General features: G+C 48.0%; 2 protein-coding genes and 1 long non-coding RNA gene across 13 annotated transcripts in view; 2 read left to right on the top strand and 1 right to left on the bottom strand.

Moving 5' to 3' along the window:
• The window catches only part of Atp2b4 (ATPase plasma membrane Ca2+ transporting 4), an 89,979-nt gene extending 86,399 nt beyond the window's left edge, over positions 1-3,580 (top strand). For 8 of the 10 annotated variants that reach the window (XM_010645039.3, XM_010645029.3, XM_033762175.1 and 5 more), the window contains one exon: positions 423-3,580. In XM_010645039.3, coding sequence (XP_010643341.1) covers positions 423-734 — 312 coding nt within the window. In that variant the 3' untranslated portion in view covers positions 735-3,580. The remainder of the gene's footprint in view (positions 1-422) is intronic. The other 2 variants (XM_010645038.3, XM_033762176.1) reach the window with 1 other exon arrangement.
• A 4,041-nt stretch (positions 3,581-7,621) lies between these two features.
• Positions 7,622-25,039, bottom strand: part of LOC104876813 — a 33,358-nt gene continuing 15,940 nt past the window's right edge. Inside the window, exons 2-4 of one of the 2 annotated variants that reach the window (XR_004516676.1) lie at positions 16,563-16,697; positions 9,023-9,159; positions 7,622-7,783 (exon numbers count right to left, since the gene is read on the bottom strand). This is a non-coding gene — a long non-coding RNA (uncharacterized LOC104876813). Of the gene's footprint in view, positions 7,784-9,022; positions 9,160-13,925; positions 15,607-16,562; positions 16,698-25,039 lie in introns of those variants that run through there. The other variant, XR_784419.2, reaches the window with a different exon arrangement.
• On the top strand, positions 11,996-24,995 carry Lax1 (lymphocyte transmembrane adaptor 1). Its single transcript, XM_033762179.1, has 7 exons — positions 11,996-12,432; positions 12,803-12,876; positions 13,210-13,399; positions 16,608-16,717; positions 18,887-18,997; positions 19,504-19,583; positions 22,245-24,995. Exons 3-7 carry the CDS (start codon positions 13,314-13,316, stop codon positions 23,046-23,048), a joined length of 1,191 nt encoding a protein of 396 aa, XP_033618070.1. The 5' UTR covers positions 11,996-12,432; positions 12,803-12,876; positions 13,210-13,313; the 3' UTR covers positions 23,049-24,995.

The following is a 25,039-nucleotide window of genomic DNA, read 5'->3' on the forward strand; positions in this document are numbered from 1 at the left end:
TTCTTTTTTTTTTCTCTTTTTTTTTTTTTTTTTTTTTTTTTTTTTTTTTCCTTTAAGGTAGTGGGAGTGAACCCAGGGCCCCTGCACTGAGCTATATCCTCAGTCCTGTTTTGTTTTGTTTGTTTTGTTTTTGAGACAGGGCCTCACTGAGCCACTGAATAGCCCAGGCTGGGCTCGAACTCATACTCCTCCTGCCTCAACTTCCCAGAGTACTGGGACTACAGGCATGAGCCATTGTGGCCAGCTTGGCCATGTGATGTTTATAGTGCCCCATGATCTCTTATGTAGTTGGTTTTGGTTATTGAATGGCCATGTTTTATAGTTTGGATTTTGTTTCATTCCTCAAACCATTAGTTCCTCATGCTGCTAGCCAGTTCTCACCTCCCTATTTTCTCATCCTCCTTTTCCTTCCCCTGGTATAGATCAAAGTGGTCAAAGCGTTCCATAGTTCCCTCCATGAAAGCATTCAGAAACCCAAGAACCAAAACTCCATCCATAACTTCATGACCCACCCTGAATTCGCCATAGATGAGGAGTCACCACGAACACCACTGTTGGAAGAGCAAGAGGATGAAGATCTTGAGGTTTCTAAGACCGGGACTAGGGGGCTCCCACTGGATGATGAGATCACGCCACGTGCTAACCAAAACACCAACGTGGTGGATTGCAACCAAGTGCAAATTGTTACCTCCCACTCGGACAGCCCTCTACAGAACCTGGAGACGTCGGTTTGAACTTTCATTCTCTTGACTCCCACCCCTGTTGTCCCTATTTCCCTTTTCACCTGTCCCATCTCTGAGGTGAGGATGGGACTTTCGCTGTCATGACAACTGCTCCCAAGTGTGTGAGAACCCCCCACCTGACCACGAAGAGGCAAGAGCACAGACCTACAAGGATTTCAACTTAAACTTGAGTTTGTAGCAGGACCCAGTCAAACCCCAGGCAGGTAACTGTAGACTCAATGCCTGGGGGGCATCCAATGTCACCAGTAAAGGAATGCCGCCTCCCCTTCTGGCATCACCCAACCCAGATCCTCCCCAGCGTTCGTATGTGTCCCAGCTTCTGGATCTTGTCCTCTTGAGTCCTGCCATTTGTAAACTGGGGCTTTAGAGACAAACTTCTGCAAATGAAATTTGTTGATTTAAGGATAGAATGTATAAATAAATCAGCCAGTAGAGTGTTTTGAAAACCATTTTGAAACCTTACAACTAAAGGCTTCTAGCTTTTTCTGCCCCTAATGTTCTTTTGGTCTTTTGGGATCTTCTCTTCCATTCCTTCACCTTTTAAAAAATTATAAATTTAAGAGAATGGCAAGGACATAAATTGATTCAATTTTGACCATTCTCCTTTAGGGCCCCCGGAGAACCCTTGGCTTGGTTCTAGAGGCGGACGGGTTTCTTTGCTAAAAGAGTCCTTTTGAAGCCCTTAATACCTGATAAGATTGCTTCCCTGTTGTCGCCAAGTTAGTGTCTCCCTCCAAACTGCCATCTCGTCAGGGGTGTGCGGTCCTTACGTGCCAGGGAGAGCAGCCTTGCCCATGGAACATGCAGCTGTAATACAGGTATATGCAGGTTTTGCTATGGGCCTGGGCATCTTTCTGTTACGAAAGCGGTGGCAAAAGAATGCATTTAGTATGGCGCTGCTTGCTAGTTGATCCTGGAGTTTGCGGACCAGTAGCTTGCAGGCCCAGGGCCAGAGAGACCATCAAATACGACTTGTGGGGTCCTCCTTGGGGTGACTGCTGCTTTCAAAGGCTTCTCTAGGGCTCCTCCTGGGCAAGACTTGATAGTGGAGGGAGTGTTGAGAAGCCAAAGAGCCCCTCGGGCAGGGTGTGAGGAGACCTCCCTGCAGGCAGCAGACACCTTGAGCTGGGGGCCTGTGTACCAGCTTTGACATTCTCTTCAGTTTCTTAATTCTACTCTTTTCAAGATCCATAGTTTGTTCAGACTCAGAACATTCCAGCCTTTTACACACATTCTGATTTTGTAAATAGACATCCAAAGGGAGAGAGAGGCTCCCATAGCATTGTGCTGACTTAAGGGGCAAAACACCCATCCTGGAGAGCTCGCCTCCTCCTCCTCCTCCTCTCTCCTCCCCTCACACATCCCCCTTGAGCGCTGTCTTTGCAGTGTGCTCCAGGAAAGCCCTGTGCCGTCCTGCCCTTCTGGCCCCATGTGCACCTGCCACTCGGGAGTTGCGGGCTCATCTGAGACTTTTACTGGGACGGGGAGGAGCCACATTCACGGGAGCTCCATTTTATCCCTGCTGATACTGACAGAAGCTGTCATGTGGAATGGAGCTGACTGACACCCCGATTCCGACCTCCCAGTAGATCAGGGTCGCCCACCCCTGCCTTTCCAGAGTGTTGGGAGGAAGGAGAAGGCACTAAGGCTCTTAGGAATCGCCACATCTGTCATAGGAAAACAACTCTGATTTGGGTTTTGTGAGGGTTACATGTTTCAGCAGTCTTTTCTCTGTCTTAAATACCCATGGGGAAAAAACCAGCTCACCCAAGGTGTTAAGTGTTCACACATATTTACTAAGTACATTGGAAGATTTAATTTTGTCAAGTCTTTTATTACCTCAGATCATATATAAGAAGCAAGCCAATACCAAGCTTTGGAGGCCATTTTACCATTCCTGCCCCCAAAAGACTCTCATGGTGCCTGACAGGTTACTCCTGAGGTCTTGTGTCTACTTTTTTAAAGTCAACGGGTGTGTGTGTGTGTGTGTGTGTGTGTGTCTGTCTGTCTGTCTGTCTGTCTGTCTGTCTGTCGTGTGTGCTAGTTTCCATAGTAAGAGAAAATATAGAAATATTATGCAAAAAATATAGTTTTCTTTAGATCAGAAACTGATATTTTTGAGTCAGCCATATGTATTTTGTTTAAAGGATTTAAAATAAAGTAAGTGCCGTCATGTAACCCTGTGGAAGGGAGCACATAACCAGCTGACTGACATGACAGGTGAATTAGTATATTTGTAATTGGTTTAAAAACCAATATATTGTACTTCCTTCCTCCAAACAGCCATCTTTATACTTAGGGGAAAAATTTGTTGGTTTCTAGACTTTTTTAATATAAATTGTGTTGATACGGAATTAAGTTCAAGTGTTTATGTGCATATGTTTTTATATATAAGTTTTTTCTGTTCAGTTTCAGCGATCCGACTGGCAGTGAGTAAATACGGAGTAAGTTAAAAATGTTTTTCCCCAACATGGTGCTTTGGCTTTGAAAAGGGTCTGACGGGGAGAAGGAGAGAACATCCACCTAGTTTCCTGTCTTGATAACTAGGAAAGTGAATAGTAAACCGCGGACAGGGAGGAGAACATCCAGCAAAAAGAAACACAGCTGCCAGTAAGTGAACGTGCGGTGCGCCCCGCGCTGTGAGGACGGACGCCAGCCCGTTTTGTAGCTCGTGGTCAGGGTCCGGGGCCTTCTGTTGGATTTGTGTCTCTTGAGAAATGAGCTCGCAGAGTGGTACCAAAGAATCTTTCCTGGTCTGCAAGGATGCTCTCATTTGTAGTTTGCTTTTTTTTTTTTTTTTTGGTACCGGGGATCGAACTCGGGACCTTGTGCTTGCAAGGCAGGTGGTGAAACCACCGAGCTAAATTCCTGGCCTTTTTTTTTTTTTTTTTTTTTTGGTACCGGGGATCGAACTCGGGACCTTGTGCTTGCAAGGCAGGTGGTGAAACCACTGAGCTAAATTCCTGGCCCTGGTTTGCTTTTTTTTTTTGGCTGCTCTCTCACCCCTCGAACCCTCTGGAGTTTTCCATTAATGAGTTTTTGTGCACGGAGCTGAGTTGTGATTCCTTCCTCCCCTAGAAAGGTTTCATGCAGTGCCGATGGGAGACAGAACACCGAGTAGAAAAACGGCAGCTGGTTCCAGCCCTGGGTGACAGTCTCAGGGCCTTGTCTTTCCCGTGGGCACCCTCTGTCCTCGGAAATGACTCTCCCATACTTAAAAACATTGAGAGAGGCCATCTAGAAACCCTCCATTTGTGAATTCTTTGGGGTCTGGGATTTTTCTTCCCTTTGAGCTACAGGGAGGAATTTGCACAGATAAATCCAAGTGGTAACCTCACTGCGGAGCACCTAGAGGGGTGTGGCAAACGCCAGTGTGCCGGAAGACCCCTCGGTGTAGCTGTCCTTTCTCCCTACCTCCCTGGCCTTAGGATTGAAGCCACCCGCGCACCACCCTGGTCTGCACGGACGCTCGCCTTTCAGCCCACCCGCCTGCACTGGCAAACGCCTGTGCCTCTTCCTCAGAGTAGACCACTCTCCCTTCTCTTTAGCTCAGTGCCCGAACTTTTGCCTTCCCCGCTCTGCGGTTAGACCTACTGTGCCCTTTCAGCTTTTCTTTTTTAATTTTCCCCTTGTACTAGGGATTGAACCCAGGGGCTTCACACTGAGCTACATTCCCAACCCTTTAAATATATATATATATATATATATCCCCAGACAAGGTCTTGATAAGTTGCCCAAGCTGGGCTCAAACTTGCAATCTTCCTGCCTCAGCCTCCTAGGCATCCGTTTCCTCTTGATTAGGAAAGATGTAGGGGATGAGTCTCCTGACTGAATCGGCCTTTGGCTCATGTCTTCTCCCCATGTGTAAATAGGCCATGTGTTAATATGCCATATATATGTGCCAACACCTCTATGCTGTTCTTTTCAAATCAGCACACAGATAGGATTTGGGGTTTCTTCTTTTCAATCACTAGTATAACAAGCACTGGTATTTTTGTACAGAAAAGAAAACCAAACAAAAGACTGACTGTTGTGGTCTGCATGACAAACAAGTGGTGGCCGCCAAACAGTGTCCCCTGTGTGCGCGGCCATCCTCCGCGGTTCAGCTTAACGGTGTGCCCGGTCTGTACTTGCATTTTGATATTATTTAAACTCTGTGTACAATGTTTTGCATGTATTTATATGGTTCTTAGGGGAAATGCTATGAACTGGCAAATCTGAAATTCAAATGTGTTGTTTCACTGAGACGGGAAGAGAAGGGGAAACTCAAAAGGAATAATTTCTTGGAACCAATAAAGCTTTTTGCTGACGAGCAGAAACCAGTACTGCCATGCACTGAGAATAAAATCCATGCCCACTTGTAGCTCTGCTGTGCTCACTGTGTCTCCACGTTTGGGTAATGCCACCGACTGCTGTTGGCATTAAGACGAGGGCTGCCCCTCGGAGCAAGCACAAGTTCTGTCGGGTGAAGGTGGCCGAGATCCCTCCCGACTCTGATACCTTTTTAGAAATTTAGTTACCTTTAGTTGCTTTTACTGCAGAAAGTCCACCTTCCCACCTCATTTCCCATGGCTTTTTTTTTTAAGGTTTTATTCATTGAACCTCTAGCGCTGACCCAGTTTCTTGTCCAAACAGCTTCCTAACAGGTTATTTACCTTCTGAGATGTCATAACTTCCTCCTACAGCTCTTAGCCAGGTACACAGCCAAGTTCCCTGCTCTCTTAGAAAACACCACAGGCAGGAAAGGACTTGTCCACTGCCCTGGGCTCCCTTAGGGTAAACGTGACGCTAAAGAACACCCCAGCTCTCCGGCAGCATCCGTGGTGGGAGAACGTTCCTGCGGCCAGAGGGTTTAGCCCTTTTCTCGCCTGCCCCAGGCTGCTCTCCAGAGGCACGGACACAGCATGCACTTGGCTTACGTTAGAGGCTAGGAGTCATTCATGTGTTCATTAAAATAAATTTTAGGGTTTTTCTTTAAAGTGGCCAGAATTTATTTGATGATAATCATAAAATACAGTGGACCCTTGAGTTACGACCATCCACAAACAACTTGGGATTACAACTGGAATTTTAGTTTTATGACCAAAGTCTTGAGTTATGACCTAAATGCCAGCCACTTATGCTTCCAGATGGTCTCAGATACAAATTTAACCCTGAAAGAGCTCTGGAAGGAACACAACAGCATCCTTTCCTGTGTGGGGCTGAGAATCCTGGGCCAATGTCTAAGGACACAGATCTGCCTGGAAGAAAGTGTGGCCTAAAATTATACAAGAGAGAGACTTTGAAGGCTGTATAGAAGAACCTGACCAACTTGAGTTACAAACAGCCCTCGCGAACAAAATGAGTTCGTAAGTCAAGGGTCCACTGTAGTCACAACAGAACTAAAGTTTAATTTTCCCATTGTAAATTCCCTCCTAACTGTTCCTTCAGGGAAGCCAAGCATGGTGATGTATGCCTATCATCCCTGCACTGGGAGGCTGAGGCAGGAGGATCACAGTGAGCTCAAGGACAGCTTGGGCTACAGTGAGACCCCATCTCAAAAAACCTTTACTAGAAAGGATGCAACATGTGTACACATGCCCACCCCCATAAAGCCCTTTTAAAAGCCTGGCCCTGCATTCCCCCCTTACTCTTTCGTCTTGTCTTTGTCAAGCCCTTGATTTGTGCCCCTGTTATACCAAAACAGCATCTACAATTCAACCTTCCAATCCCGTAATGCAGTAAGGAAAGCAAAGAAAAGACCTCAAAAATGTCACTCTGGCAGAGACCTTGGTGCCCTAAGACATTGGCTCAACAAACTGCACAGGCTGGCGGAGGCCCTTCAGGCCGGGCGACCCTGAGGAGAACACTTCTTCCACCTTTCTGCCTACCCCCATTCCAGAAGATAATTGCTTGGGCCTCTGTCTCAGTAGTGCTTTATAAGGTCTGCTTTCGTGGCTATGATGTCCTCTCACTGTGGCCACTGGGTTGGTTCAGAATGTTCCACTAAGCCTGCCTGGTTCCCTCCGAGCATACACTTGCCTGAGTTGGCTGCAAACCCCAAGATGACTCACTGGTTACCAGCCCCTGAGCTGGATCTGCTGGGGCGTGGCCCTCAGACCAGGAAGGAGGATGAGAATGCCACGTCCCTCCCCAGCAAATAACTTGGGAACTCTAAATCAAGATGCAGACGTGTTTCTATCTCTGTGTGGCGTTGCTAACGTCTGTCGCCTCTGGGGTGAACCTAAGCCATGAAAGGAAAGAACCTGCTAGATTTGTAGGTCTCGAAAAGTGGTTTCTGGGCCCAGTATCCTGATGTGGAGCCAGCCAGCGACAAGTCTTTATATCTCTAAACTTTTCTCAAATAGCCTCCCGACCCAGCACTGCCTTCCTGTCTTTGGAAGAGCGGAACGCGGAGAGCACTTGGGGATGGCTGCCTGCTGCAACTCCAGAGAGATGGTGTCAGAGCCACAGCGCTGCTTGATGCTTGCTTGCAGTGAGAGGTTTCAGGGCCCATGTGCTTGGGGAGTCCGAGCCAACTAGAAATGTAAGCTCCTGCTCATGAAATCTCAGAAGGCAAATACCTGTGCTGCGTGACCATTGCCATCACACGGATGCAGCTGTCCCTACTCCCGGACAGACTTAGGCCCTGTGCCCAAGCTCACACTACTTGGCTGCTCCAGGGTCCCCTGTAGCAGAGGCCGCATTTCCTGTCTCCTGGTGCTCCCCTTCTCTAGAGGCGGCAAAACTTTGACTTGTGTTTTAAAACTCCAGATCTTCATGCTTGGGCCTATTTAATTTGTTTGTTCTGGAGGTGGAACCCAGGGCTTCACACGTGCTTGGTAGATGCTTTACCCCCAAGCTTCTCTCTAGCCTCCTAGGCCTAGTTTTTTGTGAGTATTTACAAAAACTTATTTGAAGGAGGAAGTAAAGCTGGGGAGAGAAGGGCGAGAAACCAGCAGCTGCCTTCAAGCACCACTGAGAACAAAAGGAGGTCGTGCTCATCCAAGACGCTGAGTTGAGAATTCTCTGCACGCTCCCTGTCAGAGCTCTGGGCTGAGCTGCTGAGAGATGAGTAAGAGTTTGATGTTTGGCAGACGGGGGATACAGGAGACACGCGTGCCCTACCAGTCCAGCTCCTTTGCCGGCTTGGTTCCCTCTACAAGATCATCATCCGTGATTTTCACATTACACTTGGAAGATCAGGAAGAAGCTCCTCAGAGTCAATTAAGGGCCTGCTGGTGTTCGACAAAAATTGCTCTCCTTTAATGTTTTTGGCTTCCATGTCAACTGTCACTTTGTTTTGTTTTTTGAAACAGGGTCTCACGATGTAGTCCAGTCTGGCCTTGAATTTACTAGCCCAGGCTCATGGCAATCCTCCTGCCTCAGCCTTCCCAGTGTCAGGATTACAGACATACACCATCGTGCCTAGTAACTTTTAAAAGTGACTTTAAAAGGTCCCAAGTTTGAGCCCCGGGACAAAAAAATAAAAGTGACTTTAAAACACTGTGGACCTGTTCCTCTTTAAGGTCTCTGAAATATGAGATATTGTTATTCAAACTAAAAAAAAACAATAAATCCAGGTGTGGTGGCACATGCCTGTAATCCCAGCACTAGGGAGGCTGAGGCAGGAGGCTAGCCGCATATTTGAGGCCAGCCTAGGCTACACAGTGAACTCAAGGTCAGCCTGAACTATGTAATGAGACCCTAACTAAAAAAAAAAAAAAAAAGCTGAATTGATCCAAGTTAGGTGACAACATGGCAAATTGTATTTGTTTACATAAGCCTAATTTGGATCCTATCTCGGGATCACATTTTTTCACTATATACACAAATAAAACATATAACAGCCATGTGGTCCAGCCTGTCAAGGCTACTGTATAGCTGATTGTGCAGTGGAATGAAAATCTGCTTTGGAATGTGTTTTGGGAAGAACGGTAGTTTGGAAACCTAGAGATCTGGCCCAGTGGAATGGCCTAAAATTAAGGAGGAGCAAAATGCGTCCCTCAAAGTAAGGCGGGAAGAGCCAGGCTGGGGAATCAGACTCCCACCGCCTGTCCGTGTCGTGGTGTCATAATCTCGAACCTTTTGCCATGTGCCTCAGGGTGAGTGACACCGCCTTCTTGCTCTAGTGTGTGGTTGCTATTAGTAACTGTTGGAGAATGTCTCCCTGCCCTTCTCCGTCACTGCTTTTCTCCTACATGCGGACAGGCCTCTCTAAGCTATGCCACTATATCTGCAGAAAAGACAAATTGCATCACACCCTTGTTTCTTTCCTAAAATCCAGCACTCACACTCACCTAGACCTGTGAGGGACGCCTCTGAATCATCGTATGACGCTCCTCATTCAGACACGAGTCCAGTGTCCAAGGAGCCAGGTACTCTTGTCTGTACCGAAGGCAAACAAAGCGAAGTCCTTGGCCTCTTTGTGTTTACTCTTGTGGAGAAGAAACAAAACAAGTAAATACACAGCATGTCAAATGGTGAAAAGGGCCAGGGAGCAAAGAAAGGAAAAGGGCGCAAGTGCAAAGGCCCCGGGCCAGGAGATCTTGACTTGTTTGAGGACACAGAAGCCTGCACTGCAAAGTTCTAACAGTTTCTTGGTCATGCTGCCCACATTCAGGGGAAACGGAAGGCCAGCACAGCATTCGCACATGTGCCTCAGGTGTGCCTGACCTCCAACTAAGGGTGGTACAGGCCGGTCCAAGCCCCACTGTCATGCTGTTGTCCTGTGACACACACACACACACACACACACACACCCCACACACCCCGCCCGTTCAAAAAAATGAAGACACTGCTTCTCACTCTCACCTGGTCAGAGAAGCAACACCTTGAATGGATGAAGCAGTCTACTTACACCTGCAGGGCACAGTGAAGCTGCTGGCCCCAGAAGGACCTAGGACACAGGGCCTGCTCTGCCCTTGGGGCAGCAGACTTAGGAAAGAATGTTCTTATCTGTCCCTGACACCTCCCTCCCCAACACCACCGTGCTGAGTCTGTGTGGAGGGAGAACTTTCCCAGTCGGCTGGCATTCCTCCCTTCCAAACATCCCCGTCTTCCTCAGGGCCTTGGGTGGTGAGGGGGCAGGGAGCAGAGAAGGGAGCGCTCAGCTCTCCAAGGGTTTGAACTCAAAAGGAAAAGGAGGCCTTTGCCGCCTTTGTTCTGCTTCAGACTTGAGGCTGGAGGCCAAGGGAATGGGGGGGATATGGGGGTGCAGTTCCCCTCCCTGAGGCTGCCACCCCCCCCTCCCAAACCTTCAAAAGTAAAGCCTGGTGGAGGCAATCATGCCTCATTGTTTTGGCCCAAAACTACAAGAGCTACTGTGAATACCTCTGTGGGGCAAAGGAGACCAGGCACAGAAGCCCACTCCCCCTCCTGTGAGGCTGCCTTGTTTCTTCAGCTGATGAATGCACAGCAGGCAAAAAAGACCAGATGCGGTCCCCAGGGGATCGGCCACCACAGACGAAGTCACAGACTCACAGCCTAAGCAAGTGTCCACTCCACAGGGGGCCAGGTGACTTGAGGCCCGGCATGGCCCAGGTGCCAGACATGCAGGAAGAAAACCCGTCCCTGTGCCCAAGGGCTGCATGTGCTCCGGGAGACAGATGCCGCCGAAGCCAGGAAAGCCCAACAACGAGGGGGCGCTGTCCCAAAGTCGCACAGTGCCGCAGGGACAGAAGAGAGGAACGTTCTCGAGAGAGGAAGGCCCTGGCCACATTTTTCTTTTAATAACAAGATTTGCATGGAAAAATGACACTTGACCTTTGTAATAACTCAGGCAGTAACAAAGTGTGGTTTTACTGGGATTTTTATGAGAGAAAAAGAAAGTGCTGATGAAGCGAAGGAACTTGTGCAGAGTGACCCCGGGGTCTGTGCCAGGTGTGCGTCGCACAGAGCGCCCGAGAGCGGCCGGCAGAGTGGCCGCTGCCAGGGAAGCTCTGTGTCTGTTTGATAGGAAAAGCCAGGGCCTGGGGCTGGCAGTGGGAGACACCCTGTACCTGCGGTACGTGCTATTCTCATACGTCACCATTAGGCCCTAAAATCATTTAAAATGGTTACAAATGAACACTAGAGCAGTCAGGTTTAAAACATACACTCTCCCAGGATGAACAGTTTCCTTCTACTCTTCTTTTTGTTTTGTTTTGTTTTTGGAGACAGGGTCTCACTATGTAGTTGAGACTGACCTGGAACTCACTATGTAGCCCATGCTGGTCACGACCTCACAGTGATCCTCCTGCCTCAGCCTCCTGAGTGCTGGCATTACAGGGCATGCACCACCACGCCCAGCCAGTGGCGAAATGGATAACTCCTCTGACTACAGATCAGAAGATTCCACTTTTCTGATGAATCATCCTGGAGCCTGGTTCTGTTTTCATGAATCAGGAGCTGGGTTCTGTGCTGAAGGGAGGGCAGGCGGGTGGGGGTACTGGAGGGAGCTAGGGTGCCTCCTGAAGCCGGAGCATGGGGCTTTGTGAGGAGGTGGCTTCCGGCAGGTGCAGGGCAGGACAGGATGGAATGACAGCTCTGAGAGCAGCAGGCTGGCCAGATGAGTGAGCCCCGATCAGACTGGGGGAAGTGCTTTGGGGAAAAAGTGTTTTTCATGTCCCAGTCAGGGTTCTGAGGTTTGGCTCTCTCTCCCTGCCCTTGCACCATCTTCCAAGTTCCTGGCTCACATGCTGCCCCTCACTTTTCCAGTGGCCTAGGACGCTGGCGCAGCCACCAGTCAGCTGTGCAGTGGCTTTTGTGAGGGGTCCTGGTTCTTACTCAGACCTGACCCGAAGGACACGTGGACAGAAACCCAGGTTCCAGCCCCCGAACCAGCTACTACGAAGCTGTGTCTCTTTCTGCCGGGTCAGGATCCTGGGATGGAAGGCAGTGAAGACCTGGGATGGCGAAGCCCTCCGGAGAGCTGGTCAGGGCCATCTGCAGCTCCCTAGGGGCCCCATGAGAGCCTAGACAATGCAGGGCAGGGCTGAGGACCCTCGGTGTGCACTGGGAAGAGATGTGAAAGAGGCTGGTGACAGGGCACCAGTGTCCCTGTCATTCATCTGGGATCAATGAGATCGGAGAGCACCCTCCTGTTTTTTAAAAGCAGGACTGAGGCCTGAATCCAGGGCCTTCACACTGAGCTACATCCCCAGCACGCCCCCTCACTTTTTTGCTTTGAGACAGGGTCTTGTTAAGTCATTACATTACCCATACTGGGCTTAGACTTGCAATCCTCCTGCCTCGGCCTCCCAGAGTGCTGGGGTCACTGGCATGCTCCAGCATATCCAGCCTCATGCCAGTCTTAGAGGTCCCTTCACGTTGGACTCTCCCAAGACGTAGAGTGCTTCTGGAGGTGAATGCGGGCAAGAGGTGAGGAGGGTCCGAAACAAACTGGGAACAATCTTCAAAGCTTGGGGTACTTCGTGTGGCCTCTGGGGACAGCCCACCCAACAGGAGGGAGCCCCCGTGGGCAGCCCTGAGGAGCAGGGGCAGAAGAAATGGCCCCCGAGTCTCTGCTAAACAGGGTTGTCTCTATTTGCAGGCAGTATCCAGGCCAGAACTTCTCAAGGTGCTCGTGAGACCCAGACCAATTCCGCCAACATCATCTGGAAAGAGTAGAATTTTATTTTTCTTCTCAACCCAGGAAGCAGAGACTGGAAAGTATAGATGCTAAACCTGCCCCTCTGTACCAGAGCTCTGCCCACTGAGTCAGACGCAGGTACTCTTTAGACCCACTAAAAGCACTGTGACCGGGGGCTCAGAAAGCCAGGGGCGGGCAGTGCAGTCCGCCCTCCCCTACCCCACTTCGCATCCCGTGCACCACAGCCCACCTGGCAGGCCCGGGAGCCGCAGGCCGAAGACGGCTTTCTTTTCTTCCCTCCATCAAGAGCGCGCAGCACTTCCTGTGCCCCGGCTTCATTAGCGCAGCGGTGGTGTTGCTTCCTGTCACTGACTCGCTGTTTCCATTCTGCCAAAGCGGTTTGCTGTTTTCGCTCTGCCCCGGGGGTTGGAGAAAGAGGAGCTTCTCACAGAGCCTCTCCTGGGCCTGTTGGCAGTTTGTCCCTCTGTGCCCCTCGTTTTTCCACCAGAAGGCAGAGACCGGAGCCTGTCGCTGAGCCGCGTGAACACTCACCTCCTGCAGCAGGCCTCGTGGCCGCACCAGGTAGAACCAACCTGTTGTTTTTGTATGGAGGATAAACTCAGCCTGACATTTCAAGGGGAGACCTGAGGTGGGAGTCTGGTGGAGGGAAGGAGGTTCTAGAACAAAAGGCCAGACGCTTTAGAAAGGAAGAAATGAAAACCAAAACTTTTCTTTTTCTTTTTTTGTGAGGGACTTTGGTGAATGAAGATTTTAGGAAGAAGAAATTTGGAGAATAAAAGGGAATATTTGTAGACACAGAGATTAGGAGAAATCCCGTCATTCTTGTATTATCCCCTAAAAAAACCTAAAAATAAAGGTGGCTATATGGAAACTGCAACCCAGCTTGCCTTTTAGGAGCCAGCGACATAGGAAAAGTGGCAGGCGTGCTGGCTGGCTGGTTGTGACTGAGACCAGACGCAGAGGCTGAAGCCGGAGAGGACTGACGGGGTTCCCACAGGATGGACACCACCCCAGCCCCTTTGGAAGTCACAAGGAAGACGCTGGACCCCAGTACGCCACGGGTGACTTTCAGCAGCCTGGAAGAGTGAGTGACTCGGGTGAACCCTACGGTCCCCTGCTTAGACACTAGGTCCAATCCGAAGGGCTTCGAACCGGCAGAGTTGCCGCCCTGCACAGCCAGGCGCAGGTCCCTGAGGAGGTGCTGCCAGGAGGGAGAACTTCGGGCTGGATCTCTCTCCTCTCAGAGGTGCTGATTTCTGCCCCCAAACTTTCCCATCTCAGGGCCCAGGATGAGAGAAACAAAAGGCACAATTTCCCAGGGATGTGTCTTCAGATCCTAAAATCTTGCCACAAATGGGAAATGTAGTCATAGATATAATAAAAGTGTGTATTTAGAACATTGAATCTCACCAAACCAACTGTAGGTATAAATTCAATGTTAATGGTTTCAAATCTCATACAAACAAAAATAAGAGATCCATCAAGAGTAGAAATTTTAGGGACACCGGTAGGTGTATATTTCAGGGCCATGATAAAAAACAAACCTGATTATAATAAACTTTTAAATTACTATCATTTGGGGAATTAAATGTTATTACCAGAGCATACACGTTACTTGTAGGTAAACACAGGCATTGATAAGGAGTGTATTCGTAAAAGAAAACTGAAGCATCCCCTAAAAAAATATTAATTTTATTTTCCAGTTGAAAAAAATTGTATGTATTTATTGTGCACAACATGCTGTTTTGAAATACGTATATATTATAGAATTGCTAACTTAAGTAGGTAATATACACATTACTTCACATATTGTGCACGTGCACGTGTGTGTGTGTGATGTGTGTAACGCTTGAGATCTACACTAAACAGTGGTCAACAGGACCATAGGAGCTTTCAACAAAACTGTGTTGCACAACAGAGATGTTGAATTTGTTCCTTTTAAGTGAAATTTTGTATCCTTTGATAAACATCTCTGCCCTCGCATCCTCCAGCAACCACTATCGACTTAACGTGAGTTCAGCTCTTTTTAGATTCTCTATGTAGGTGAAATCGCGCAGCGCCTGTCTTTCTGGGCCTGGTTTACTTCACTTAGCATAATGTCCCCCAGGGCCACCCATGCCGTCCCAAATGACAGCAGTATCCACTGAGTATGAGTACCACATTTTCCTTACCCACTCAGTGCTGACTGGCACTGAGGTTGCTTCCATGCTGTGCACACAGCCATACTGACCTCTAGAAGGCCTGGGAGGGCAGACACACCGGTCTCACTCACCCTGGCTATATACCCAGCAGTGAGAATGGTGGCAGATCTTACAATAGCTCTAGTTTTAATTTTCTGAAGGATTTCTATACTGTTTTCCATAGTAGCTCTAATACCCTCAAAACGATTTCCATAACTTCTGCTATGATTATGATTATTACTATTAGTAGCAGTAATAGTAGAAGTATTTCATCTATTTATTTATTTCATGAATATTCATCAGGCTCCTACTAAGTACCAGGCACTGTTTAAGATACTACGTGAACAAGACAGACAGCCCAAGATATCCTGAAGTTTCTGGACAGATGACAAACACATAAACAAATGAATGCGTAGTATATCAATCTATCAAACTATTTTGAAGGAAGAAATAGAGCAGCATTAAGGGAGCTGTGAATAATTGAGCGAGGCCGGGGAGTCTTATCTGAGGAGGTGACATTTCAGAGGAGACTTGAATGGAATGAGCCACGCAGACAGCTACCGGAGGACGGGCCTGGGGAGGAGGGACCGATCTGAGAAGAACTGTGCTTTGCCTGGACACAACTGCAAGGAGCGCCAGCAGCCAAAGTCCAAGGCAGAGCGACAGGAAAGAGGTCCAGAGGTAGGCAGAGGGCAGATCCCAGGGTGCCATAGTCTTCTCCGGGCTAGGACTGCAGACCTAAAGTGTGGTGGGAAGCCATCTGCTACGAGCGGAGGAGGGACATGATCTGACTGCTTTCAGCCATCGCCCTGGCTCCCACGTGAAGGTGGTGTGCCAGGGGAGAGTAAAAGCCAAGAGAGCCATTAGCGGGGTTACTGCAGCGCCCACGGGGGACGCACACTGGTGACAGCGGAGGAACAGGAGGCGACTGGGATGGGTAGATGCCTGTGCCCAGGGTAAAGCAGGCAGAATGTGCTGGGGCACGAAGAGTGCAATCGAGAATGACGTCGAGGTTTCTGACGGCCACTGGATTACAGGAAACACGAGAGGAAGAGCTGGTCTGGGGAGGGAGGACTGGAGTTCTCTTCCGGTTTGAGATGTGTTATGCAGGCTGGTGGAAATGTCCAGTAGTAAGTTGAGGAACTAAACCTAAAGGTCATAGGGCTGGGGATTTAGCTCAGTGGTTCTGCTGCCTGCCTCGCAAGTATAGAGACCCAAGTTCGATCCCCGGTACCAAAAAACAACAACAACAAAAAACAAACAAAAAAAACTAAACCTAAAGGTCAGGAGGACAAAGAGCTTCCCTGGTAGGTGTCCCAGTTTCTACTGTTGAGGGTAGCCGGTCAGCTGCCGGCTCCTGCTGTATCTTCTATTAGCTGCTTCCCGTTAGAGCAGGTATAGTAGGCCCCTGGGGTTGTGATCATCTGGATACTGTTCAACACTCAAGCAAATCCCAAGTAACTCCAGCCCTGCCAAGGAACCGCAGGGAGCACACAACTCGCACTGGTTAAGTCCCACCCAACAGTTGGGTGTTGCTTGGATACCAGGGGCACAAATTAGGGGTTTACTCAAGTTCATACAAGCTGGCCTTTGTCACGGAGCTGCTCCCTGATCGCCAGTTGGGCAATCCTCTCCTCCAAGCAAGCAGGGAGGCCCGGGAGCAGGGAGCTTGGAGAAGCAGAGCAGATGGATTTGACTTGGCCGGCTTGGAGGATGGTGTGCGAAGGCGAAACGAGCATGATCTTGGGACCCAACCAGACCTAGACTCACATTTCACCTCTGTGCCTCGTCCCTGGTTCATCTTGGACGTGTTACTTGTTCTTTCTGAGTCTAAATCTTGGGTTCCTTGACCACAAAGTGAGGTAGGGTTGTTGGGAAGGTTAAATAAACTGTACCTGCAAACCTCTAGCAGCCGGTGGGAAGGGAGTGTTCCCTTCTCCCATTCAACCCCGCTGTGCATGTGCTTGCTGTTCAGAGATGATCCTCGCTTCCACCTCAGCTGTCCCTCACCCCAGTGCTTGGGCCCCGAACCCAGAAGGAAATGTCTTCCCCAATCTCCATTCCTACCGTCCTATGGCCAGCTGGGACAATGGAACTTGGTTTTTCTCCTAGAGATAAAGACCAGAGCAGCACCGTCTTTTCTGGGTTTGCCGGACTCCTCGCCATCCTCCTGATCCTCATAGCTTCCTGCATCCTGTGGAACTGGAACAAAAGGAAAAAGCGTGAGTCCCTTCTTTGTTCCAAGCTGAAACACAGTGGTATTAATCTTCCAGCTTGGTATTTAAACTAAGTTTGTTTTCCAGCAATGAACTTTTCTTTCCCTCTGGCATGGGGGATTGACCCCAGGGCCTTCACACTGAGCTGCGGCCCCAGCCCTTTTATTTTTTATTCTGAGGGAGTTAGGACCCTCTTGCTTCAGCCTCCAAGAGTGCTGGGATTATGGGGTTTGCACACACCCAGGCCCAGCAGTCAGTCACTGCACTGAGGAGTCCTTGGTCATTTGGAAGCTGGTCTTGAGCTGTGGCTCTAGTGCCCCTAGGAAAGACCTTGCCCTGGTGCCCCTGTGCCCAGTTCACTCTTTCTGCTTTTGTCTGCTTAGTTTCCTGTTCCTCTGGCTCAAATAGAAATTATTTTTTTTAATGAAAGAGCATTTTTATTAACAGATAAAGAATATTCATGTGACAGCAAAATTAAAAAGCCAACAGATGAAAAATGCAAACTTATTAGACAGGAAATGAAGAACAGGAGCAAGACCCTTCCACAAGAAGCAAAGAGTTAGCCAAAGGCTCAAATGCAAAGTCAACAACCAAGCATTAAGTGGACAGACACCGCTTTAAATCTGGGAGCACAAAGGTTGGGATTGTAATATTTCCTAAGTATCTAAAGTGTTAGGCACTTTAAAATAATTCTCATTCATTTCTGTGGTCCTGAGAGTGAATACAGGACCTTCCTATTATGATGTATCCTCAGTCCTTTTAAAAAACATTTCCAAAGGCGAGCATGATGGCACATACCTGTAATCCCAGCACTCAGGAGGCTGAGGCAGGAGGATCACTGTGAGTTCAAGACCAGTGTGGGCTACATAGTGAGTTCCAGGTCAGTCTCAACTACATAGTGAGACCCTGTCTCAAAAACCAACCAAACAAACAAACAAATCCAGACACTATCTTGCTAAATTGCCAGGCTGGGCTTAAATCTATGTTCCTCCTGTCTGCCTCAGCCTCCCAAGTGATGAGATTACAAATTCTGGAATTACAGATAGGAACCACCATGCTCAGCTCAGAGAACCTATTGAGGAATTAAGACAAACCAAAAGACCAAACCTGGAGTATGAGAGATTACAGCAACTTGCTCAAACAACCAAGTAAGGCTAAGACTTTGAAAGCTTAATATTCTTATCTCTTGGACAATAGCTACCACCACATGGCTATGATTTTTTTCTTTCAGTACTGGGAGTGAACCCAGTGCTTTTGCACTGAGCTACGTTCCCAGACCTTCAGAATGCAAAATTTTTTTGTTGTTTTTTTGGCTTTTTGTGTACTGGGGATTGAATTCAGGACTTTGTGCTTGTGAGGCAGGCGGCAGCACCTCTGAGCTAAATTCCTGACCCCTCAAGATGCAGTCTTGGCTTGAATTTGTGATCTTCCTGCCTCAGTCTTCTAGAGAGCTGGGATATATACAGGCGGTGATCACCTTTTATTAAACAGATTTCCTTGCAAACATGAATAGTGTCAGTTTCCTTCTAGCACTGAACATCAAACCCTCAGCCTAGACCTACCAAATACTGTACCAGTTGTAATCCCAAACAGTAGTCAGTCTTGTCTTCAGAAATGTTATAGGTGAGCTGGGGATATAGCTCAATGATAAAGCACTTACCTCCCTGAAGCCCTGGGTTCAGTCCTAGTGCCACAAAAAAATAATTTTAAAAAGAGAATAGTAAAAGTCTGTAGACTATTTCAGCAGAATTCTAAACAGTAATATACATTCAAACATTCTATTTTACTTAATGTGATGTCTACTCTGAAGGAATTCAATTTTCCTTTTAATTCTCATGTAAAACTCCTCCTGACTGTTCTATTACTAGCCTTCCATGTGTTTCCAGATATTTCATTGGGATTTTTTCTTTTTCTTTTTCTTTTGGTACCAGGGATCAAACTCAGGCTCTTGCGCTTGCGAGGCAGGCAGCAGAACCACTGAGCTAAATCCCTGGCCCCATCAGGAATTTTATATACAAACCTTCAAATAGAAATTCTTCTAGCTCAAGTCTAATAATATATTTTTAATGACACCTGGTGAGGGTGGGGAATATTCCCAGGGTCTTGTCCCCACGCATCCCCACATTCTGTGCAGGTGAACCCTCCATGACTCCCATCTCTCCCATTGCCTTGCAGGGCAAGTTCCTTACCTTCGAGTTACCGCCATCCCCTCACTGACCCTGCCTCAACCCAGACAACGAGCCAAAAATATTTATGACCTCTTGCCTCACCGACAAGAAGAGCTGGGTATGTTTCTCCCAGTCTGTGGAGCCCTGATGTTCTGAACTTCTGCTCCCAGAATGCACCTGTCACCACTTGGAAGCAATTCTCTCTAAGCTTCCAGACTGTTCTGCTGGGAGCATTGGGACTGGAATGGAGAGGCTGTGGGCTGCACCTCCAATGGGGGCTGAGCCTACTCAGAGGGCAGCAGAGAAACAGTGGGCTTGGGGCTTTGGTTTTCTTGGTGCTGAGGCGGCAGAGGAAAAGCAAGGTGTGCCCAGACACTGGAAGCACACGTGAGGAGGTCATGATGCCACTGTTCCTGGAAGAGGATGGGGGGTCCTCCTCAGGGGCCTCCAAGGAGGCATCAGAACACATCCTCCAGTAGCTCTGACCTTCTCATCACAGAACACCAGGGCCCAAGCTGAACATACAGGCACTGCACAGGCCCCAGTCAGCCAGCATTCGGGGACTGTTTGGGCAGAAGTCCTGAGAAGACTGCCTCTCTTGAGGATTCATCTTTGTCATTTCAGGGAGACATCAGTCACGAAGTATCCGTATTTTCAGCACTGAAAGCCTCATCTCCAGAACCTCTGACGTCATTGAGCGTGTGGTAAGTGTCAAGAGAAGGCCTGGGGATGTCGATGAGGGCTGGAGCACTTGCCTGGCATGCATAGGCCCTGGGTCCCAACTCCACTGCCACAAAAGATCAAATCAGACCATATCATATCATTAAATAAAAGACAAGCCCCTTGACGTGACAGGTGTCTGGCAGGGAACTGAGGAAATGAAGTCTAGGTCTCAGATCTGATTTCACCACAGACAGCATGTCCTTTGGCCCTTCCCCTGTAACCCTATTAATAAGTTGGAAAGACTAATCTCATGATCTATTTTGTAAAGAGAAAAATTACAAAAGACAGGAGCCTGAGCTTGGTTTTAAGAAAAGTACATGTGGCCAGATGTGATGGTACACACATACAATCTCAGCACTCAGGAGACTGAGACAAGAGGATCAGAAACCTGAGCAAGTAACAACTGATTTCAGCAGTGTAACAACTGTTTAAAGGTGGAAGTTGGGCAGGGGATTTAGCTCTCAGTGGTTCTGCCGCCTGCCTCACAAGAGCAAGGACCCAAGTTTGATTCCTGGTACCAAATAAAAAGAAAGAAAGAAAGAAAGATGGCAGTATTGCTACCAAAACTAATAATCAAGATACCTAAACCACTGCTTTCCAATTCTTTGGAAGAGAATGAGGAAAACAGATCAATGGGCAAATTGGAGCCTTTCTCAGCCTGCAAAAGAGATCACCTCCACAGATAGAGTCAAGATAATGGTTCAGGAAGTGCACCCTGGGCCCTAGGGCAAATTTCCTAAAGCATTTATGTGATCTATCCAATCACCTAGGGAATCTTCCCTAACTGCAAGACATGGCTAAGGTTTACTTAAAATCTGTTTTTAAATTTCTATGTTTCTATATCTGCAACATACTCCTGAAACACACAGATAAAAACTTAGTGATTTAGCAAGACCCTGCCTCAAAGTAAAAAATGTTAAAAAGACTGAGGATGTAGTTGAGTGTGACGGCCCTGGGTTCAATCCCCAGCACTGGACCTTCTCTTCCAAAAACGATAAGTCACATGTATTTAAGTACCCGATGTTAGAACTGAAATTGATTATTTTAACAAATAACACTGTAATACGCTTATCCAAATGAGTGCCGTTCCCTTCAAAGTAATCACCTCGAACACTCCAGCAGTACCGTTGATATTTAAAACCCTGCTTTAGGAATGCTAGAGCCTGTGTCACAACTCATAACCATAATTCTGTGTCTCGTGGTTTGGCTCTGAAGCAGCTCCCAAGGAGTCCAACACTGGCTGCAGAGATGTCAGAGACAGTAGATGGCTCCTGTGAAGGCTGGGGCACTGACTTTCATAGACACGCGGTTTATTTGTCTAAAATCCAGTCCCCGCGATTGTGCTGTCTTCCTTGGGTAAGCGTGGTGCTGCTGCTGAGGGAGTCTGTTGTTACTCAGCCTCTCATTACCCAGAGGCTCAGGCTCAGTTACTATGCAACCACCTCAAGTCACCCATCTTTGCTGCCTCCGCCTCCTCCCACACGCTGGGCTCTGCTCCTGCCCGTCACACTTCTTGGGGAGCAAGTCTGAGTGGCTGAGAAAGGGCAGAGAAGAGGAAATTCCATTGCCAGGGCCAGTTCCGGGACCTGGGCGGTCCAGGGAGGCATTTAGAGCTTAAGCCAAGACTGTCTTAAGTGCACCAACGGTTTGGGTTGGACGCTACAGTGTTTGAAGAACATTTTCAATCAGTTGCCAACATGTGAAAACTGAAGTCATTTCGCCTTGAAAGTCCGGGTGTCCAGATTTTCTAAAAATTCAGAAGTTCTGGAAACATCAGACCATCATCCTTAAATGCCAAGAATCAGCTGCACCTGTTTACCAGCTGTCCCTCTTATAATAATAGTGAACACTTGCAGAGTATTTACTGGGGATCCAGCTCAGTGGCACCACGAGGTCCAGAGTTCAATCCCTGGTACCAAAATAATAATAATAATAAAAATAGCGAATATTTTTCAGTGTTTTGTTGTTGTTGTAGTTGTGTTGTTTTTCTTCTTTCTCGGGATCTAACACAGGGAGTGCTGAATCATAGCCCTTTTTTTATTTTAAGACAGGGTTTCCCTGAATTCTTCAGGCGTCCCTGAACTCGCAGTCCTCCTGCTTCAGCCACTTGAGTAGCTAGGTGTGGACCACCATGCTCATTCAGTTTTTAGTGTTTTCTAAGCGTCAGGAGCATGCTCTATACATAGTAATCCATTTAACCCTCATAAAAACCTTATAAGATAGATGTTATAATCATGCTCACTTTAATAAACTAGGAAATGAAGGCACAGAGGGATTCAGAAAGTCTCAGATTTGCAGCCGGGTCTGAATCCAAGCCCAAACCTTCAGCCACTCTGTTCTATAGCCTCACCGTGTGCTCTGGGGAGACAGGCTCTCTCCACTGCCCACGGAACCCCCACACTGCACCCCTACAGCGGTGTGATGGAGTCATCATCACATCTGCATAAATGCTCCCATTCACCCAGCCCACTTCCCTCCTACCCACCTGGCATCAAGCACCTTGCAGTCTGAGACTCCCGGTCTACAGAACTTTTCTCTCAGATGAAGGACTGAGGGAAGGAATCAGAGTGCAGGGTGGTGCCTGGAAGGGGCTGTGTCTGCATCTGTGCTCCAGCCTCGTCATGTTCTCTTCTTCCTCACAGCCCTCTCAAGCAGGCAACACCCTCTGGAGACACCGAGCCCACGTCCATGCTGTGGACTGTGCGGTGGGGGTCTACGACAACGCCACCGTGCCCCGGGCGTGCGGGGACCTCGCTGCCTCGGCACACTACGTCAACGTCGCAGCTTCGGGGGACGGCTCGAGCTCATCTTCAGAGGAGTCGGATGATTATGTCAATGTCCCCACAGCAGAAGATCCCGCTGAGCTGTTAACTTCTACCGACAGCCTGCCTGAAAATGTCTCTGTCCTTCCAAGGGTCCAAGGGCTGGAGTGTAACGAGGAAGGACACAAGAGCTGTGGGGACACTGGTGATGGCACCAGTTTTGGGTTTCCAGGAACTGAGGGCAGTGATCCGCTCAGCGATGGGGAGGGTTCTTCTCAGAGCTCCCATGACTATGTCAATATGACAGGTTTGGATCTTGGGGACATCCAGGAGAAGGAGCCCTGGGTGGATTTTCAGTGTGGCAGAGATTACGTAAATGTCCCAGCAGAGGGCCCTGACAGAAGCCAGCAGCAGGCTGAGGAAGAAGAGACGTCTTCGAGCACAGACCATGGAGAGGGCAGGACAGATGGTCCAGGGACCCACATCCAACCTGTCACACAGAGACCCCTGTCTTCCGGGTACTTCGTGGCCTTTCAGCCATCCTTCCAGAGTGGGAACAGCCAGACACATGGAGAAGAGATGTCAGAGGAAGATTCGGATGACTACGAAAATGTGCTGGCTGCAGAGTTAGAAGGCAGGGACTGGGAGCAGGGGCCTGGCCCTCAGCTCCTTCCTGATCAGTGAATACCTAGGTATCCAGCTGGAAAGCCTTGAGGAGCTGTCTATCCTGCCAGAGTCCAGCGAAGAGCCCTGAGTGCCACAGTATTTCAGTAGATTCAGCTGGCTCAGCTAACCAGAGGCTGAGAGAGGTGGCGAGCTAACAGGCTGCACAAAAGCAGAGGCTTGGGAAAGGAACTGTAAAAATGGTTATCTCTCATACTGACCTCAGAATGTTTTCTGAAAGTGCTGGATTGGACTGTTAGGAAATAAAAAACACAATAGAACTTAGTGCACAATGGACATTTATTCTGAAATAATTACCTTCACTAACAGAGGCAGCTCTAAAGCAGGAGTGTAGCTTACTTTGTGATCCAGGCAAAGACTGAATGTAAGGAAAAAGTAGGGGTGGGGTAGGCAATTTCCATTTTACAAAGAGCACAGATAGCTATGCATGTCTCCTAGCTCTCTAGACTAAGAGCCCTTGAAAGCTCTTGGTTTCTAAATGCTATTCTCCAGTACAGAGTTCCTTGGAAAAGTGGCTGGTTCTAGGGCTGGCATAGGGAAGATACAGGATGAGCTTGTGTACCTTGTCGAAAGGAGAGAAAAGAAAAAAGGAGAGACAGGGAGACAGAGAGAGAACAGCCAACTGAAAGAGCTCCCAAAGACAAAGCTAGAACAAGGTTAAATAAATTAGATGAGTTTCAAATAATATATGTAGGAAGAATGAGAGAAATTTTAAAAATCACAATAAAGATACCACAGAACAGATGAAGATTTGCTACAGGCAAATCCACTCATGAACATTGAAATTAGTAAAACTTTAAGAAGAAACGAAACAACTGCACAGCAGCAAAGAATCTCCTTGAAAACATTTCTTCACTGATTGTTTTTAACACATGTCCACAGTTATCTGATGCCTCCCTTGGAGTTTAATCCCCCTCCTCTTCAGTACAGGCTAAATCTAGTGACACTCTAATGGGTAGAGCACGGAAAGAGGAAAATAGTGATTTACAGGGGAGGGATGAGGCAGACACCACCCTCACCAAGGGACTCCAGTCAGCTCAAAGGTAACAAGCTGTTACTCTCATGTGCCCCGATATGATGAAGAATAGCACCCCAAGACCCATAACCTCAGTCTTATCATCAGAAAACTCCAGATTAAATAACATTAAATTAAATAGCAAAGACTGGACCAGAACTATTCAAGGTGTCAAGGTCTGGGAAGACTGTGAAACCATCACAGATTGGAGAAGACTAACGAGTCATGATGGCTAAAATGCATCCTGATGGCTTGGACTGGGCCTCGGAACAGCCCAAGAGGACTCTACTGGAATGAGATGAATGAGACGGAAAGATGTCCATACTGCTGCTAGCAGTATCATATGAGCGTTCTTCTTTTGTGGTACCGGGGATCAAACTCAGGACCTTGTGCTTGCCAGGCAGGCGTGGTGCCACTGAGCTACATTCCCGGCCCCAATCCCTTCATTTTTATACCTGTTCCATGCTTATGTAAGATGTTAGCTTGGGGGAAGATGGGGGAAGGATACGCAGGAACTCTCTCTTACCTATTCTTGTAATGTCTGCAAATCTAAAATTATTTCAGGATAAAAAATAATTTTAAAGCATGGACCAAGGTGGAACTGAAGCCGCCTGGGTTCATCCCATTTAAATAAACCACAACCATTCCGTGTCTCTGCTCCTTCCGCAAATGGGTTATAAATTATGTTTGTAGCTGCCCCAAGTATTGTTTGTTTTCTGAGCATAGATGCCCAATCCCCCCTGTTGATCTGCAGTCACACTGCCTGCCGCAAAATACATTGAAGTACTCTGTGTTCACCCTGGCTCCTAGCACAAGGATCAAAGTAAAAGCAGATTATTGACAACTGATGATTAATAAGGTGGTTCATTGCGCATACTTTTTTTCTTTCAGTACCATGTATGGAACTTAGGGCCTTTGCATTGAGCTACATCTCCAGCCCTTTTTTTAGTTTTCATTTTTGAGACAGGGTCTTGCT

This window comes from Fukomys damarensis, unplaced genomic scaffold (genome assembly GCF_012274545.1).
Source record: "Fukomys damarensis isolate Sample0158 unplaced genomic scaffold, DMR_v1.0_HiC HiC_scaffold_11, whole genome shotgun sequence".
Classification (NCBI taxonomy): Eukaryota; Metazoa; Chordata; class Mammalia; order Rodentia; family Bathyergidae; genus Fukomys; species Fukomys damarensis.

Coding starts and splice junctions, on each gene's coding strand:
- Lax1 (XM_033762179.1), top strand. CDS start 13,314: ATGGACACCACCCCAGCCCCTTTGGAAGTCACAAGGAAGACGCTGGAC. Junction 13,400..16,607: donor ACTTTCAGCAGCCTGGAAGA/GTGAGTGACTCG, acceptor TTTTTCTCCTAG/AGATAAAGACCAGAGCAGCA. Junction 16,718..18,886: donor CTGGAACAAAAGGAAAAAGC/GTGAGTCCCTTC, acceptor ATTGCCTTGCAG/GGCAAGTTCCTTACCTTCGA.